The following is a 19150-nucleotide window of genomic DNA, read 5'->3' as shown; positions in this document are numbered from 1 at the left end:
CACACACACACACAGCTCTAGATTTTCAGTGATGTCCCCTTGTGAGTAACTCCAACCAGTTCCGATGAGGTGCTGAGCACTCTCCCAAAGCAAGAAATGTACAATTGGGATTCCTCAGGGACTTTGTGGCTCTGCTCCCATTGCTGGTCTGTTGCACTCCCCTCCATGTGGGTGGACCAGACTGGCCATTTTCCTGAACTGTATCTTCAATGCTGTCCTCTGTACCCCTGTCATCTGGGGAGGGGATATCATGTCTCTAGCTGAGACCAACCCTGTGGTCTTCTCTGAATGAACTGCTCCAAGCAGGAACATTGTCCTCAAGGATTTGCACACCGGAATGAGGTCTACTCGGGACTGTAAAGGCATACCGGTGCTATCTGTATCTTTTAATTTTTTTAATGATGTATGCATCTTGGGTTTGGTCTGGCTCTTGCCAGAGTATCTGGTTCTCAACCTGGGAACGGTGCTATATGCATTTCTCCCTAGGTCTGTCTGTTCTGCTGTTTGAACTTAATCTCAGTGGACTCATGTTGTTCTTGTCCTTTTGTGCTTGGATAAATTCACTCAACATAATATCCTCCACCTCTCCACGAGAGGAGGTGCTGTATCTTTTCATCACTTTTTTAGGGATGTGTAGTACTCCATTGTGTGTATACATTAGAGATTTTTAATCGATTCATCTGTTAATGAAAATTTAGGGTGTTTCTAACTCTTTGTGGTTGTGAACTGCACAGTGATTAACTTTGGAGCTCAGATATCTGATCGTGGTCTGTTTATTTCTTTTGGGAATATACTCAGTAGTAGAATTGCTGGGTTGTAAGGTTAACTCAATTTCCATTTGTTTGGGGTATTGCCAAACAATGGTTGTAAGTCTCTATAAGACCACCAGCAGTGAATGAGTGTTCCTATCTCACCACACCCCCTCTAACATTTGTTGTTTTCTGATTTTTTGAGTTGGGCTGTCTTTGTGGGTGTTAGGTGGTATCATAGTTGTTTTAGTTTGCATTTCCTGGGTGAGTAATGATCGGGAACATTTTCTAATATGCTTATTGGCCATTCAGGTTTCCTGGGGAAGGCAGTTTTGATTGTGTAACTCCATTCTTCATCCCATCCACTCCACACTTGACTTTGCTGATTGTCTTTAGAGGAGCCCATCATAACCAGCTATCAGTCTCAGAGCTTGTTAACAAAAATTAAGTGTAAAGGAGCCTGTATTAACAAAAGGCTCTTCTTTATATTGTTTATAAGGAAGCAAAAAATTCTTTTCTTCCCTGATGTGATTAATTCAGTACTTTAAAAGAACGGCAAATACTGTCAAAACTTGGAGTAGTTGATAAAATTATTCAGTATTCCATGTGGATTCTTAGCTTTTTCTCTCTTGAGAAAGTGTAAATGCTGGTGCTTGGTTCACAGTGTGACTGCTTTAGAAACCTGGGGTGGAATAAGATTAGCAACACTGACACTGTTACACACTCAGTGAGTGACAGCAGCCAAGCGAATGCAAATATGTTTCTGTATGGGGGTTGCTGGTGGTAGTTGTCAGTACCCAGAAGCCAAAAGAACCTACAGGAAGGAGTGTTAGAACAGGCTGAATTTTTCTTTCTAAATAAGGGTTTTTCCTTCCTAGAAAGTACAGGAATGAAACCAGAAGTATAGGAAAGAAGACAGATTAAATTTGATGATAACCTTTTGTCCATGTTAGACTAGCTGGGCAAGGTCTATTGGGGCCAGTTGCTGCCTCAAATTCACAGACAGAGCCTCAATCCTAAATTGTATGAAATGATTGGTTTAAATAATAGCTGTGTCATTAATAACTGTCAACAAGTCTAATTTCTTGGAGATAAGTGAAGAATTTTCATACAATCACACACAAAGCATTTTGTTGTCTATTGAGATAAAATTCTTTAAGGTTAGTTAAATTTTATGAGCCCTAGTTTCAGAAATTCACGAAAGCCACTGGTTATCTCTACCATAGTAGGAAATGAATGGGAACTTGAAACTTTTAACCACTGACCTCCTTAAAGACTTAACCCAATGTGTCTCAGTAAGTGGCAGGGTAATGATTTGAATCAGATCTCTATCACTGTTCAACCGGTCTTCTTTGCCCAGCTTCCTTCAGAGTTCCTTCCCAGCCACCAGAGTTTAGCTAGGATGTTTGTGCTTCATCATTCTTGAACATGTTTAACAAAGTATTTTATGGACTTGGCTTCCTTTCTCACACAATATGTATAGTGTCTGGGTTCCCTGTGGAGTGTGAGTGCTTAGTTTTTGCCTGGCTTGACCCAGATTTGTCCATTTGGGGGTTGACTGCATTTTATTTCCAAATCTGTAGCTTCATTGTCATCCTGGGAATAGGCTAGTTTTCAGAGACTTGATAACCATTGGATCAAATTTTGCTTAATTTATTTGGGACTAGAACTTCTTAAGTGTTTTGTTTCCTTTCTGTCTAAGCAGCGGATTGGGCCTCTAAAGCTAGAAATGTGAGTGTATCTATCTTTTTTTTTGCTTTGGGGACATAATATAGCCTCAAACACAAAAAATAAGAACTACTGCCATCAAGTCAATTCCAATGCTACATTAAAAAAACAAAAAAAAACCCTGGCACATCTTTGTCCCAAGGAGCACTGGTAACTGTGTGTATCTGTTGTGCCACCAGGGCTCTTCAGATAACTTTGGGATTTTATATTGAGTTGACTGTTGCCTCCTAGCAGGAAGTAGAAGTAGAGCTCATTCAATTTTGCTCAATCATGAGGAATAAGATTTTCAGCAGTAATAATATAGTGCATTTTGTGGCCCATTTGTTTCTTACTGTAATTTGGCTGGCCCATCTGCCAAGAACGCCTCCCTGCTTTGCCAACTCCCTCTAAGCCTTTCACCAGACTTTAGTCAAACACTGTCTCCTCTAGGGAGTCCGGGCCTCATTCCTCACTGCCCCTGGTAGATCTACGCTCTTTATTTCTGCTTGTTTTCGGATGGAACCAGGCTGTTCCCTTTATTATCTTAATTGTTACTTGTCCATAAGTTAAGAAATTCTGTGCCTTCTAAAAAGTAGACAATTTTGACACCTTTTTTGACAAACCTCCAGGAAAGTATTTGTTAACTGATTTCTAAATACAGGCACATTATGATGTAACAAAAACACTGTTACTTGAAATATTTGAGATTTTAGGTGTAGAAAATATTAATTCAGTTGCAGCACATTCCAATTTAAAAAGGCTTCTTCTCTACTGACTTAATTTGCTTTTTTTAAAAATCATTTTGGGGGGGGCTCGTATAACTCTTACCACAATCCATTACATACATCCATGTGTCAAGCACTTTTGTACATTTGTTGCCATCATCATTCTTGAAACATTTTCTTTCTACTTGTGCCCTTGTATCAGCTCCTTATTTTTTCTCCTCCTCCCCTCATTTACCCATGATAACATACACATTATTATTTTTTCATGTCCTACACTGTCCAATGTCTCCCTTCACCCACTTTTCTGTTGTCCATCTCCCTGGGAGGGAGCTATACGTAGATCATTGTGATTGGTTCCCCCTTTCTCCTCCTACCTTTCCCTTCTCCTAGAATCGCTATTCTCATTGGTTCTGAGGGGTTTATCTGTTCTGGATTCCCTGTGTTTTCTGTTCTTATCTGTACCAGTGTACATCCTCTGGTCTAGCCAGATTTGTAAGGTAGAATTGGCATCATGGTAGTGGGGGTGGGGTGGGGAAGAAACATTAAAGAACTAGACGAAAGTTGTATGTTACATTGGTGCCATACTGCAGCCTGACTGGCTAGACTCCTCCCCACGACCCTTCTGTAAGGGACTGGAATGACCAGGTTGCCCACAGATGGGCTTTAGGTCTCCACTCCGCACTCCTTGTCACTCACAACGATATGATTTTTTGTTCTTTGATGCCTGATACCTGATTCTATCGACACCTTGTGATCGCACAGGCTGGTGTGCTTCCTCCATGTGGGCTTTGTTGCTTCTGAGCTAGATGGCCTCTTGTTTACCTTCAAGCCTTTAAGACCCCAGACGCTATATCTTTTGATAGCCAGGTACCATTAGCTTTCTTCACCCACTTTGTCTTTAGCGATCATGTCAGGAAGGTGAGCATCATGGAAAGCCAGGTTAATAGAACAAAACGTTCTTGCATTGAGAGAGTACTTGAGTATGTCCAATATCCATCTGCTACCTTAATACTAAACCTATAAATATATGCACATAGAGCTATTTCTCCATCATATATAGATTTACATATGTACATGCCTGTATTAAGACCTCTGTAAATGCCCTTTGCCTTCTAGTTCTTTCCTCTCTTTCCTTTTACTTTCCTCCATTGGCATGTTCAGCCTTCATTTGGGTTTCAGTAATTCCTCTGGGTTATATTGCCATTGATCAAGCCCTACCAGGCCTCCTATACCCTCCTCGCCATCGATTTTTGGATCACTTGTTCCCTTGCCCCCTGGGTTTGTTAACATCCACTTCCATTCCCCTGCCTCTCCCTCTCCCATGTCCCTCAGGAACCATCGGTCAGTTATTTTCTCCTCCAGATTGTTTATCCCACCAATCTTATCTAGATAGACCTGCAGAGATAATAGTATGCACAAAAAATGAGCAAAACAAAGCAACAAAAGAAAACGAAACAACAACAAAAAGACCAAACAGAGAGAAAAGCCTGTAAATAGTTCAAGGTCTGTTTATTGACCTTTAGGGAGTGTTTTCCAGTCATCTGATGGGGTGCCATGCCCTGTCTCCAAAGTCTATTTTTGGTATTCCCCGTGGATTTCATTGTTCTGTTCCCTTGCTTTTTTGTTGCACACCCTTAGTGTTTCGCCTCAGTGTGGTGGGGTCAGATTGGGCGCAATTCCTGCACTGTGTCTCCAGTGTTGTCCCCTGTAGGGCCATGGGTCAGTGAGGGACGTCATGTCTCTTAATGGGCCAGCCCTGTGGACCTCTCTGCTTTGGCTGTTCTGAGCGGGAATATCGTCCTCAGGACTTGGGCCAGGATGTGTTCCACTCTCTCTTCCTCTCTCTTCATTTACTCCTGTGTGCTCTGATCAGACATGTCCCTCTCCCTGAGCTGTAGCTTCAGTGCTACAGTGAATTCTTCTGCAGGGAGGTGGGGTTGTCCATGTAGTTGGGATTGGGGCTGGCCCCTCAGACCTCTCTACTGGTTCCCTGCTTCATGCTGGTATGCCTAGCATACATTTTCTGCCTTTTATTGTTAAATACTGTATATACTCCAGTATAAGCCGAGCTTTAAAATGCTGTTTTTGTATTAAAATTAGGTGCCTCGGTGTATACTGGGGTCAGCTTATACTCAAGTATATAGGTAATACTTTAATAAAATATTTAATCAGCACATTTGCAGCTATAGCTCTGAATGTTGAAAATAGAAAAATTCTAATAGAATTCCCCCAGACGTTAAGTTTTTCCTTACATTCTTTTCTTAATTTGCTTTTTGACTTTCCTTTCCTTGTTACTTGTCCTCCTTCTTACCTTTGCCACTATCACCCCCCCTTTTCTAAAGGTACACCTTGGAGGTATATCTTCATGGGACTGTTGGAGGGGAAGGAGGTTTTGTTAGAGGTAGCACATTGAGACGTTTCAATATTGGACCCAATTATGCTGGACTCAGTTACTACCAGATTTACCCAATTGCCCCCTCCATAGGCATTGCAACAGTGAGATTCGGCTTCTTTTATAATGACCCATAAGTTTTAACCAGTGTTACTTCTCCAACATCAGTTCTTGTCATTCTCGTTTTTTATTTGCACTGCAGTGGCATTTCTTCCTAGAACTTTACTGTGAATTGGACAAAGGGTGGGTTAGAGAACAGACCCGTTTTCCATTCAGTAGTTTATGCCCATTGTTTCTCCTTGATTGCAGTTCCCACAGTGTAATGTCTGCCTACATTACTTGTTTTCATTTCTTCTTTCTTAACCTCTCTGAACTTTGTCCTTTTGACCTCAAATAGTTTATTATTCTAAGGTGTATGTACTTCCTTAGTGTTATTGTTCCCTTATAGATATGTTATTTAGGTGGAAATTGACACAAAGGTGAATTTGTTTCATACCTGAAGAGTGGCGACTAAGAGCCATGGTCTGGGATTTCATCAGTTTCTTTCTGCCTGACAACTAAGCCCGGCCTTTTTTGTGATTTTGAGTTTTGTTCCACTTTTTCTCACATTCTGCCCAGGACTTCCTAAGGTGACCCTTTTCAGAGCAGTTAGTGGGCACTAGATGTTCTTCTGGTGTCAGGGTTGTGGAGCCTGCTATTCACATGGCCCTTGAGTTGTTTATTGGACTAATTATTTTTAAAGTTAATCAGTTTTCTTCACTCTTTTTTCCTCCAGTAGTTGCACCTGTTCACTTACTTTGCCCGTGCTTGCTCCACCACATTCATGGACATATTTGCAGCAGAGTCCGATACTCATGTACAAACATCTTCTGTCAAATCTGTAGATTTGCGGGTCAAGTGCAACTTAAATTCTGAGATCGTAAATGAGGTAAAATAAGCCTTAGATTTGATGAAATGCCATAATTTTACACAAATGCCTGCTTTTTTGTGGGTTTCACAAACTGCAATACTCTTTCATGTTAGTTTCCTATACATTATGTGTGTTGTGTGTGTGCATTATGCATTTTATGTGAAAAATAGGGTAGATGACACTCCCTATGTGCACCACCACCACCCCTCGTTATAAAATCAGAGATGATAAATATAAAATGTACTGGGGCCTGTTGATGGAATTAACCTTCATTATAAATCTGAATCCAGTAATAAAACAGATGCCTTCCGTCAATACCTATTAGGTAACTGGATTTTGTGTAATTACTTGACTTGCACCGTTCATTATTCTGTCTGTCAGGTTCTACTTAGTTATATTTGCAGTGATCAAATCTTTTAAGTAGCAAGATCTCTTCTCCAAATCATTTTAACAGTATTTGTTCTTTGGCCCAGCTAAGGGTAAACCCCTCAAGGCCATTGGTATGCTGTCCAAAACAAATGGCTTTACTGTTTAAGGGGATATTTTTGGTATGTTCTTAGTAGCTTTGCACTTCCCCAGTTCTCATCCAACCAATATGTTTAGTCAGATGCTCCACTTTTTAACCTTAAATCTAATAGAACTTCACTAGGGTTACCATGCCCCTGGGTTTTCTTTCTCACCATTTTTGTACTGTACAGCTTTGCTATTTCTGCAGAGACCTTTCATTTTTCTAATCGCTGGACCCTGCATTTTTCACATGTAGACGCTGTGCTCTCCAAACAGGATCTACTTCCGCCCACCTGCCCCCTTAAAACTTTTTTCTTTCTCAGTCCATTTGCTAATATTTTTTTCCTTCATTGCTACAAAAACCTCCAGCTAGTGATTTTACTTCTGCTCTTCTACCCACACTTCCTTTCAATTAATCTTCTAAGTATGGCTTTTATTTTGCTCCTTTTCTGCTTGAAGTGGTTCCTTGTTACCCTTTAGATTAGGACAGCCTGACTTTTGGGTTAATTTTATTGGTCAAGTTTTTTCTTTAACCGCCTAACACAAGTCCTTTTCTTAAAATTAGGCTAGGTTTTTCCATGTGTCCTTACATAATAACCAGAAGAAAACAAACCCTGAAAAAAGCTTAGAAAAGATGTTTCGTTTTTATGATGAAACATTTGAAGCTGACTCAGCAGTGGAGAAAGCATAGTAAGTGTCCATGTATCCATCACCCAACTTCAACCACTCTTACTGCCAATCTGTTACCAATCTCTGCCCCATGGGGGCTAATTTAAAGTTAATTCCCCAAGTAATTCACCCATAAATAGGTCAGTATGAATCTTTTAAAAATATTTGATACCTAGGTTTGCCCGGGGCAGATCATTTATATAATCTTCATGTGAGTTGGTTATTTAATTTGTTTAAACCCTTCTGGTGTTCAGGAGGCACCCCATTTGATTTGTGGGCAGTTCTGTGTGTGCTGACCCATATTTGCCTCTCTTTTGTTTTTTCTCAGGTCCCAGCCTGTCATGCGGAGCTATACAAAGTAAGTTTATGTCTCTTCCCTATATTATACTATAATCCACATAGTAGTCATGCAGGTATTTAAAGTTATTGCCATGTATTATACTTTCTATTAGCTTTACCTAATGATATAGTGAGCTCCGTGTTCTGCTGTGAGGTCAGCAGTTCAAAACAGCTCCATGGGAGAAAGGAGGAACCTTTCTACTTCTGTAAAGGGTTGCAGTCTCAAGTCCACAGGGACAGTTCTACCCTGTCCTATAGGGTTCCTATGGATTGGAATAGATTGGGTGACAGTTCAAAGTTTTTCGAGCTGTTTGCCAGTACATAATGCAATTTGAGCACACAGTAGGAATGTAATGACTTAGGGACAGTTGCAGTACAGATAACTCACATTGGTCTTGCTTGCACCAGTGAGACCTAGGTCAGATAAACCTGACCCAAGTCCTAAGTGTCTCATTGGACATTTGGATTCTACAGTTTGGAATAGCAATTGCTTTAAAAAAAAAAAAGCTTGGGGACCTGACTTAAAGTCAGTTTTGAAATTTAAGCCTTAAGAAATGAGTAGCAGTATTATTACTATATTGGTTAACTGAAATTTATGTGGAAATAATCTAGTTTGCCATTTATTTGCTTCCCTTAAATTTAGTACATTTTAGTAACTTTTTAACTACTATTATCTTTTGCTTAATACTTGTACTTGTTAAAATAAAATTTTAAGCTTGGTAATTAAAAATACTGCTTCATTTTTGTTAGGTGAAGTGATTTGCCATTTAAAAATTTGATGAGGCAAAATATCTCTAAGTTGCTCAAAAAGTATTGCCACAAAAATCATGACACCTTTGTTAAGTAAAAGTATCAAAAAATGTAGAGCTTTTGTTTCTCATATCCTCTATTAAGGTCCATACACTTCTGGAAGCAATGTTTCTGTCTAACCCTTTCCCAAAGAATTCTATGTTCTTCTAGTTATACCACATTAAAATGGCACATCCTTGAGGGACATGTTCTTTAAGTTTGGGAAACTATGAAAAGTCTGAAGAGGCAAGATCAGTGCTATAGGATGGGTAGGATAAGGTGACAGTAGAACTGCCTCATGGTGGTTTGTAGACTAATCTTATGAGAGCAGATCACCAGTGCTTTCTCCCAAGGTGGCCCTGTGTTAGGCCATCAACCTTTCACCTAAGGAGTGAAAGAATGCTTAATTGTTGCACCACTAGGACACCTTGAATGCACATGAAAAGGTGTTTACCTTTAAGCACTGTTTAATATGCAGGGAAATGCCAGTTAAAATGAAAGACTGACAATAGTAGGCATTGATGAAAATTTGAAGTAGTTGGAATTCTAATTAATGTATTGCTGCTGGAAAAGCATAATGGCACAACCACTTTGTCAATGTGTTATATATAATGTCACTTGTGTGTTGCTGCGATGCTGGAATGTTACCACCTGTACTTGAGATAGCAGAAGGACCAACTAACAATGATGGTCATGGTTCAGTGCGGTGCATAGACTAGAAAGGCCTGGAGATCTGAAAATTAGCGAGCGAAGATCCAATGGATTAGAACAATGTTTTTCCATTGACTAAACTTTTAAAACATGTCTATAATCATGAATAAGGTGCAGAATCAGGCAGCATTTCACTCTTGGTTTTTTTTGCCCAAAAGAAATGGTTACTCCTCAACAGCAAATGTATTTATAATATATTTGTAATACTCAGAAACAACTCATATCACTCAACACGTGAATAGATAAAATAAAAATAGAATGCTATGTGCCATCAAGTTGTTTTTGATTCATAGGGACCCCGTGTAGAACTGCTGCCTCTTATGGTGTTCTTATGGCTGTGATTATTACATGATCAGATCAAATGGACTTTCCTCCTGCAAAGCCACTTGATGGATTGAGTCTCCAGCTTTTCTTTTTTTTATTTTTTAAACATTTTATTAGGGGCTCATACAACTGTTATCCCAATCCATACACACATCAATTGTGTAAAGCGTATTTGTACATCATTTCTCAAAACATTTTCTCTCCATTTAAACCCCCGACATTAGGTCCTCATTTTTCCCCTCCCTCCCCGCTCCCCTCTCCCACATGAGCCCTATCTTGCCCTGTCCGACTTCTCCCTTCACCCACTTTTCGGTTGTCTGTCCCCCAGGGAGGAGGTCACACACAGTTCCATGTAATCGGTTCCCTCTTCCCTACCCATTCTCCCTTTACCCTCCCTGTTTTGCCACTCACACCACTGGTCCTATAGGGCTCATCCATCCTGGATTCCCTGTATTTTCAGTTCCTATCTGTACCAGTGTACCTCCTCTGGTCTAGAGTCTCCAGCTTTTCAATTGTCTACCCAATTCTTTACCATTTTACCACCAGGCTATAGAATGAAATGAACTACTAATAAATTGAACAACGTGGTTGAAAAAACCAGGCATAAGAGAGTAAATTCTTTTTTATCCCATTTCTGTGAAACTGTTTCGAAATCTAGACAAATCTATTCAGTAGTGCTTACAGTTTCGTGATTGCCTTGGGTTTGGGGACAGAAGGTAGGGAATGTCTGGCGGGGAGGGGGCCAAAAGAGAAAACCTTTTTGAGGTAATGAATATCTTCTGAATCTTCATTGTCTGTTTTGAGGACTCATTCTTATGGCTGCACGTAGTATTTTGTTGAATGGATTATCATCTACTAGTGGATATACACCTGTATCTTTTAAATGAGTATTTTTCAAAGTTGATTATAAAAACTATTGAAGTTTGGATTTCCCAGGAGTTTTACAGATACACAGCTATCTGAACATGAAAAATTGTGTTAAAAGGTTTCTTTGTAATATTATGGCTTAGGCTTACCTAATAAAAGATCTAGGGAGAAAGATGTCAAATTTTAGGGTTCCTTTCATAGTAGAATTGGTTGTTGTTGTTTTTTCTCCTCAAGCTTATGTGTAACATAATGTACGAGTTTTAGAATCAAGGCAAGGGGATGCCTGATTTGGAACTTCATAGTGAAATCTTTCCTTCCCAGTGGGATGTGGTGTTAAGGCTACCATGCCCTATACATATAGTCAGTTCATCAAGACCTGTTTGTCTAGGTAGGTGAGCTTCTTTTAATTGACTCCTCTTTTGTGGTTGCAGATTCTCACAAACACAAAGATAAACACAAAGACCGAGAACATCGCCACAAAGAACACAAGAAGGACAAGGAAAAGGACCGAGAAAAATCCAAGCATAGCAACAGGTAAGGGTTGCATTAGAAGTGGATTGGCTCACTTGCAGTAGGTCTTAACTTGAACGAACAACAAAGCAAGCAGGGACTATTTATTTGCCCCTGCAGTTGCTAATAGGATAGCCTCGGTTAATTTAGGCATTACATGGACTGCCATTGTTCAGTTCAAGGATGTGCAAAACACAGATGGTGAACTTTATTTTTAATTTATAAACATTGTTTCTAAATCCAGTCAACCATGAATTCAAGTATTCGAAGTGTTCATTTGATAGTGTTTGCTTAATTAAAGTAACTGGATTGAAGACCTGAATTTTAAAATTACTTTTAATGTGAGCTGAACTTTAAAGGTAAAGATTCTTAATTTGGATCTTAGTGGAGTGCGAGCGTCTGAAGTTAAGCACATTAGCTTGACTAGGTCAGATTTTCCTAAAAGGGTTCCTAAATTTGATCAGATTATTAGCTATATTAACATTCAACAAAATAGGTTCTAGGACAAAGAAAAATTACTGAGTAGGGATAAACATTTATGTCAATGATAAGCATCAAGGAATAACAAGTATTTATATACTAATATCAGAGGTTCGGTATAAAGTAGAAACAAAAGCATAAAAATAAGCAAATCTACAGTTACAGATAGAGATTTTGTTTACTCCCCTCTCGATAATTGGTAGTGCAAGTAGGAAATCCATAAGGATTTACAGAAGACTCCTGAGTATCATCAACCAACTTGGTCCAGTTGATATTAATATAGAATAGTCTATCTAACAGCCAAGGAGCCCTGTTGTACAGTGGATACCGAAAGACCAGCAGTTCACACTCAACAGCTTCTCCTTACATGGGGAAAAGACAAAGTCTGCTTTTGTAAAGATTTTTATCTTTGGAAACCCTGTGGAGCAGTTCTACTTTGCCTTAGTAAAAAGCAAACTATACAGTCTGTCTTTCCAACTGCACAAACCTGGGCCCAGCCCTCCAATTTTAGATCCTTTTTCTTGGCTTTTGTGCTTCTCTGCTTCCCATTCTCTGATTATGTCTTGTAATGCAGATGGTAATTCATTAACGCTCTGGGCTCTGACTGTCTTGCCTCTGTTACCTTTCTCCATTTACTCCCTCACATACTCTCGTATTCTGCAGCTAGTCACTCTGAGCACAGCATGCTTTCTGATACCTATTGGCCTTCAAACATAATGTTGACAATTTGGAAAACTCTTTAATGTTCTTCTAATAACATTTTCCTAGTTGTCATTTAGCTTTACTTCATTCAGGTACCCTTCACCCCCCACTACTCTTCTTGTGCTGTCTTGACATTTACCTGAATATACCCCAATGAAGCAGAAATTAAGTACTCAACAGGTCACCCAAAAGGTTGGTGGTTAGGACCCACCCAGCAGTTCTGTGGGAAAAGAACCTGGTAACCTGTTTTCGTAAAGGTGACAGCCAAGAGAAGTATGAGATACTTCTACTCTGTCCCATGGGATTGCTGTCAATCAAAATTGATGCAGTGGTACAGCATCAACGTCAACACCACCCTGTGACACTGGTCACCAAATTTTGTTACTATTGTAATGGTCTCTACTTGTTTGTATACGTGACATGCAGTCTTTAATTCCTGAGAATAGATTTAGGGTCTGTCGTACTCATTTTCCATCCTTAACATCTAGTATGAAGGCTGCCAAACAATTAGCATTTACTAGAACACAGTTATTGAATCAATGAGATAGGATGTACCCAAATCCCCCACCCCCACCCAATCTTCTCTGTAGTCTCTGGTCATCTTCTCAGTCTTCTACAAGCTATTTCCCTTTGACACTCACTTTTCAAGCAACTCTGTCCTTCCTGCCATATGTGTGCCATGCTTGTTGATCCAGTGAGGTACCCCAAAACAGGAAAGATGATTTTGACTATGAAGAACTTCATCATATTAAGAAACAACTGGCATATTTATGGAATACTGCGATGGCAAAGGGCTAATTTTTGTTACTAGAAATCTCTAAAAAGATTCTTGATAGTATGAGCCCCCAATAAAATGATTTTTAAAAGAGAGAGAAAAATAAATATGTAAATAAAATTGTTGTAAGTTTAAAAAAAAGATAAAAGCCATAGTACTGGGAAAAAAAGAAACGTGTGTTGTAAACATGACTTTATGTGGCCCATCCTTATTTCTACCAAATGTAATTTATGATTGGAGATGGGGAGAGATGCCCTAAATGGCTGTGGAACAGACATCTAGTCCTCTCTTGTTTTATCAAAATCTCTTACCACCAAAAAAAAAAAAGAAGACGTGATCTTAATGCCATTTTTCTTGAGAAGCCCACAGTACCCTTAATTGCTTTTACCTAGTAGAAGGCCTGGGGCTCAGGCACATATCTTGGGTAGTTACCTAATGTTCCTCAATTTCTTCATAGTATATGCTTCAAAGGGAATTATTGGGGGATGATGAAAAATATACAACTCTTTAACTAAAAACTGTTGTAAAAACGAGGGGAGATTGTGTATTTATCTATAAAAAGCATCCTTTCCCAAGATTATATGACCAAAGTAAATTCAGGAATTTATTTCATGCATTTTTATGTACTTTAATATTTCCTTCACCTTTAATCCAAGTAACTTAAGAAAATAATAGTATGTTGAGCATTAACCCAAACCACTGAATTTCTGTTTACATGTGACTAAATCTAGCCCAGAGCCTATAATTCACATGTGAGCAACTTTAAGATCCATTTGAGTAGATGGTATGTTGTAAAGAAAACTTTTAAACACTTCCTGTTTCGACCTCTACGGATACAGTGCTGCTTTGCAACAAAGTATGTATATTTATATTCCAGTAAAATACTGTATGCTCTATTCTTTTTAGTTAAATTACTCCTTACTTTCTAATAGTTGTGACTTTCTTCAGTTTACTTCTGCAGCAAATTGCAGAAACTGAGAATAATAGGTTAGTCACCTCTGAAATCTAGAATCATTAGGACAACCCAACATATTTTATTCCAAACGCTTGTGTCTTTCAACTCTTTGATAATCAACCCTAGCTAATTTTGTGACTGTTATGAGGGCACAAGTTTTGCATGTTACTCACTTTGCTGCATATCAGCACCTATCGTTTGTTCTCAGCCGACGTAGGCCTGAGAACAAAGGGGTGTTTTCTTCTGTGCAGTAACAGCACTGCGTGCACTGAGTGCCCTGATAGTCGGAAAGCCGTTCTCCTTTTCTTCCGTGGGCCCTCCTTACAGGAGAGTTCACCTTAAGTATTTGGTTTCACTGCCACACCAAAGGTGCAAAATAGGGAGAAGTGATTAAAATCATCTCATTTTCTCTTTCTGTGTGGACAGTAGTGTCGGGTAATCACACAGAGTCACACAGCATTATGGTAGAGAGGATGGGAGCCTGGGGCTCCTGAGTCCTGGTATGTTTTCTCCATTATAGCATTCCATTAAAGAAAGAAAAATTCTCCTGGTCAGATTAGTTATGTGAGCAGACTGTCTTAATGTTAACACAAAAATACCTTCCTCACACACCTAGGCTGATAATATAAAAAACTGCCCTCTCTGACTATCCTGACAGTCATGTCAGAGGAAATGCTCACTCCAGAGTCAAATAAAAATACTTTTCTCATTTGTCTTTGTTGGCAGTCCTTACTGTTAGCATCAATGTTTCATATTTCTGGTCCTCACACAAAATCAGAGCGGTCTTCAAAGTGTTGATGGAAAAGAAAGAACAGATAATGGTATTTTTCCATCTGCTTTTTGAAGTCCTCTCATAAATTAAGCCCCATAAAAAACAACACGGAACCACTCTACTTGTGGAATTGGACCAGAGCCCCTGTTACAGGGTAGAGTTCTTACTCGGAAACCCAGAGGGACAGTTGTACTCGGTCCCATAAATTCACTATGAGGCAGAATTGACTTGATGGCAGAAATTACTCGATATGAAAAGCAATAGTTGTTCCATAGTTTTTGACTGTGTCTATCCTTTGCTAATTTTAAACTTGGCACTAAAGACTGGAGTGACAAATTGTCGAAAGCCAGACTACTGCTACTTTGCAACAGCAAGGAAGTGCTTTTCCAGCCACATCGGCAGTACTTATCTACACAGTCTGAGAAACTTGGGAGAATGATTAATGATACTTTTGGTTCCTAATTTCTTCAGTTCCAGATTTTTGCTGAATTCAGAATTAAGAGAATATAGGATATTGAATCAATCCACTTGGATTAAGTATCTGGTTCTTTAGGTTGGTGATAATTTTTCTGAAAGTCATCAAATTTAAAAGATGTGTTTTCATTTTCTGAGCTCAAGGCGTTCATATAATCTACATCTTGTTTATCTTGTGACTCCTGACATGTATTCTGTATTTCAAGTTCATTTTTTACATACTTAAATTATATATGGAAAAGTAGGAAAATCTGTATACGGGCTAGCATCTTTTTAAAAAGGCTATCAATAGGGAGAGTGGGGAAAAGAATGAGGAGCTGATGCCAAGGGCTCAAGTAGAAAGCAGGTGTTTTGAGAATGATGATGGCAACCTGTGTACAAATGTGCTTAACACAATTGATGTATATATGGATTGTGATAAGAGTTGTATGAGCCTCTAATAAAATGATTTTTTTTAAAAAAGCTGTCAATACATGAACTCTTCTTACTGGTAAAAATGCCCTTCATCTCATTTTTAATGGAGAAGGCAAAGCCCTTTTAGCTGCTTTGAAAATCAACCCTAGTTTTAAAAAATTTAGAAAAGGTGAGTTAATTAGATCTTTTTAGTGGCCTCAATTTGGCTCCATTGTCTACTGAAGGCCAATCATGTTTCTGTAAGATGATGCTAGCCAGCATTGTATTCAGAAACCTAAAGCTTGGGCCTCATAAACACACAGTGTGACAACTCTCTACAATGTCTTGTGCCATGGCTGTTCTTAACCTTGAATCATATGTGGTCGGACTCAAACCTGCTCTCACATCTGAGCAGTTAAAAGTGGAAAACCATTTTGAGACTGCAGGAGAGAGTGAGATTTCTGTGGAAAGTCAGATGGATAGTTCACCCCATTATGGTCTTTTCAATTAATTAAGCATACTGAAGGGATTTTAACTTCTTTAATAGGAATGTTGAATTACCTCAATATATTTTACTGACTCCCTCCACTAGTGTTTTTTTTGGTGGTGTGGGGTAGGTATTCATAGAATGTTTCACTGCATTGTTTCACACACACACACACACACACACACACCCACACCACACCACCCCCACCCCCTGTCTCATTCCACCCCCCTCCCCCAGTCTGTCTGCTGTAATAATGAACAACAAAACCGAAAGCCAGAGAGTCTGTAAGGTGCCTGTGCTGTGATGGCCAAAGGTCTGTTTCTCAGTGAAACAAACTTGAGTTCTAAGGTTGGCTTTCCCTGAGAAAAAAATCAAGGAGCAAGGGAGAAGGGCGGGTGGTACATAAAGGAAGGCAGAGCCTTCCTGAGCTAACTGGAGCCTTGATGTTGGAAACCATTTAAAGATCTGTAATTTCCCATGTCCAAGATCTCTATTGTAGAAAGTTTCTACGAGCAATTTTAACCTTCGATATCAAATCTACCTTAAGTAGTGTTATCTATTAAATTTAATGGTATCAGTTTAGTGGAAGCTACTCTGAACCTGGAAATAGCAAGTACCAAGTTTAAATCCCAGCTTGTTTCTCACTAGCACTGTATCTTTGAGTGAGTTTTTTTAACCAGTGGAGCCTATTTCTCACCTCACATGAGTGTTGTGATATTTGAGTGAAATAATAAGGGTAAAAACACCAAGCATAAGACTTGTTTAGGAAGTCTCTCACTCTCAGAGAAAAAGTTGTATTTGTCCACCAATAATACGTATATATTTTTATTTGTACTCAAGACAAACTTCTTGCTAGCTGGCCATTAATGTCTCAAAATTTTAAAAGGAAAAGATATTATTTATATAATGGAATATTAAAGTCAAACATTTTGCTGTTGATATCAAAACCATGTGCCTATATTGCCTATCTACCCCTTTGAAGAGTCAGTTGCAACCTTGCTGCCTTACCAACATCATTCAGAAGCTAGAGGAATTACTGAGAACTGGTAATAAGAGTGGCAAGTGAAACTGGGAGAATACAAAATAAACATTGTTCTTTTGGTAAAAGAACACAAAATATGAGAACTCAGTAGAGAGATGTCAGGCTGTTGCTAAGAACAAGAGGCTGGAAACAATTTTTAAAAGTTTGCTTCTGTAAAATTGATATTTAAATGCTTGTTTGTTGCTATCATGCTGAACAAGTTTCAGTGATGCTTCCAAACTAAACATATTAAGAAGACGAATCCGGGAGTTTACTTCCCCTATATTGAAAACCCTGTAGAACACAATTGTTTGATCTGTTGATCACGAGAATGACACATTATGAAGAGCATTGTTGAGGGTCGGTTTTGTTTTTGTCCTCATCACCTGTCTCCCACTCAGCCTGTTTCTTCTACTAGTTTTAATTAAAACCCCCTTATGGATATATTTCTAGCATGTTTGCTTATAATCTAAACTCCCCTCGAGTTGTTGCTAGTTTTGTGAACAGAAATGTGTGTGACTGCAGCTGCTCCCTGGTCCTGGTTCTGTGGCTCTTTGCCTAGCTGGATGCCATCGTTTGGTTCTGTGTCTCCCCTTTTTTACCTTCTGGGTATCCAAGTAGGCTAGCCACATCCATTTAGAACCAAGTCCATGAAATATTGATCATAAAATCTGTTTTTCTGGGCTGAAGGTGCTAAGTATAACAGACAAGAACTGCAGTTAATAGTAAGAAAAGCCAGGAGCCCATTGGCCTCTTTATCTGGGTTATCTGTCAGCTGGCCCACATCTGGGCTTCCGTATTTCATTGTTCTTGAGTTTGAATTCTCTTACTCACCTATAAAATACATTGGTGGGTGAGATGAGCAAAGTTTCTATACTACCTTTACTACAGTGAAGAAATCATAGTGGCTACTTACTCCTTTTTTTCTTTGTTATTGGGTCCCTTCTGACTCACAGCAACCCTATATAGGGTTTCTGAGGCTGTAATTTTCGAATAGGAGCAGATAACTGCATCTTTTTCTTTTTTTCTTTTTAAAATCATTTTATTGTGGGCTCGTAGAATTCTTATCCCAGTCCATACATAAATCCATGTGTCAAGCACATTTGTACATTTGTTGCCATCATCCTCAAAACATTTGCTTTCCACTTGAGCCCTTGGAATCAGCTCCTCATTTCCCCCCTCTCCCCACTACCCCCTCCCTCACGAACCCCCGATAACCCACAAATTATTATTATTTTGTCATATCTTACACTGTCCGACGGCTCCCTTCACTCACTTTTCTGTTGTCTGTCCCCCAAGGAAGAGGTTATATATATAGATCCTTGTAATTGGTTCCTCCTTTCTACTACCCCACCTTCCAGGTATCGCCACTCTCACCACTGGTCTTAGTGAGTCATCTGTCATGGATTCCCTGTGAATGCTGCATGTTTTTCTTGCAGAGCTGTTTGGCATTAGCCATCCATTGTGTACCGAGCAGCTCTACAGACAGTCATTTTGTGTACTCTTCTTTTCATTGTTACAAACTTTTTTTTTGAGAATGTGTTCGTTTTGTTTTGTTTTCTTGCTGCTGTTTTGAGAAACCCCCAAATGAACACATTTATATAATCTTAAATTACTTCCTAAGATTAGGCTGTCTACTCCCATAAAGATTTATAGTCTCAGAAACCCTACAGAGTAATTTTCTATTTTGTCTTTCATATAGGGTCACTATGAGAAGAAATTGATTTGATTGAAGGCAGTGGGTTTTTTTTCTTCTATAAATCATTTTATTGGAGGTTCTTATAACAATCCATGCATCCATTGTATCAAGCACATTTGTACATAGGTTTCCATCATCATTTTCAAAACATTTTCTACTTGAGTCCTTGGTATCTTTCCCTCCCACCTCTTTC

At 39.1% G+C, this 19150-nt stretch overlaps 1 protein-coding gene across 1 annotated transcript in view; it reads left to right on the top strand.

The window, feature by feature from the left end:
* The window catches only part of TOP1 (DNA topoisomerase I), a 97450-nt gene that overhangs the window by 29317 nt on the left and 48983 nt on the right, over positions 1-19150 (top strand). The window contains exons 3-4 of the mRNA XM_045295501.1: positions 7988-8017; positions 11121-11223. Of these exons, the coding sequence (XP_045151436.1) occupies positions 7988-8017; positions 11121-11223 (133 nt within the window). The remainder of the gene's footprint in view (positions 1-7987; positions 8018-11120; positions 11224-19150) is intronic.

This window comes from Echinops telfairi, unplaced genomic scaffold (assembly GCF_000313985.2).
Source record: "Echinops telfairi isolate 266 unplaced genomic scaffold, ASM31398v2 ScPeMD7_5592;HRSCAF=6446, whole genome shotgun sequence".
NCBI classification, from domain to species: Eukaryota; Metazoa; Chordata; class Mammalia; order Afrosoricida; family Tenrecidae; genus Echinops; species Echinops telfairi.
The sequence above is the reverse complement of the archived record's forward strand: the minus strand, read 5'-3'. Positions and strand labels throughout refer to the sequence as shown.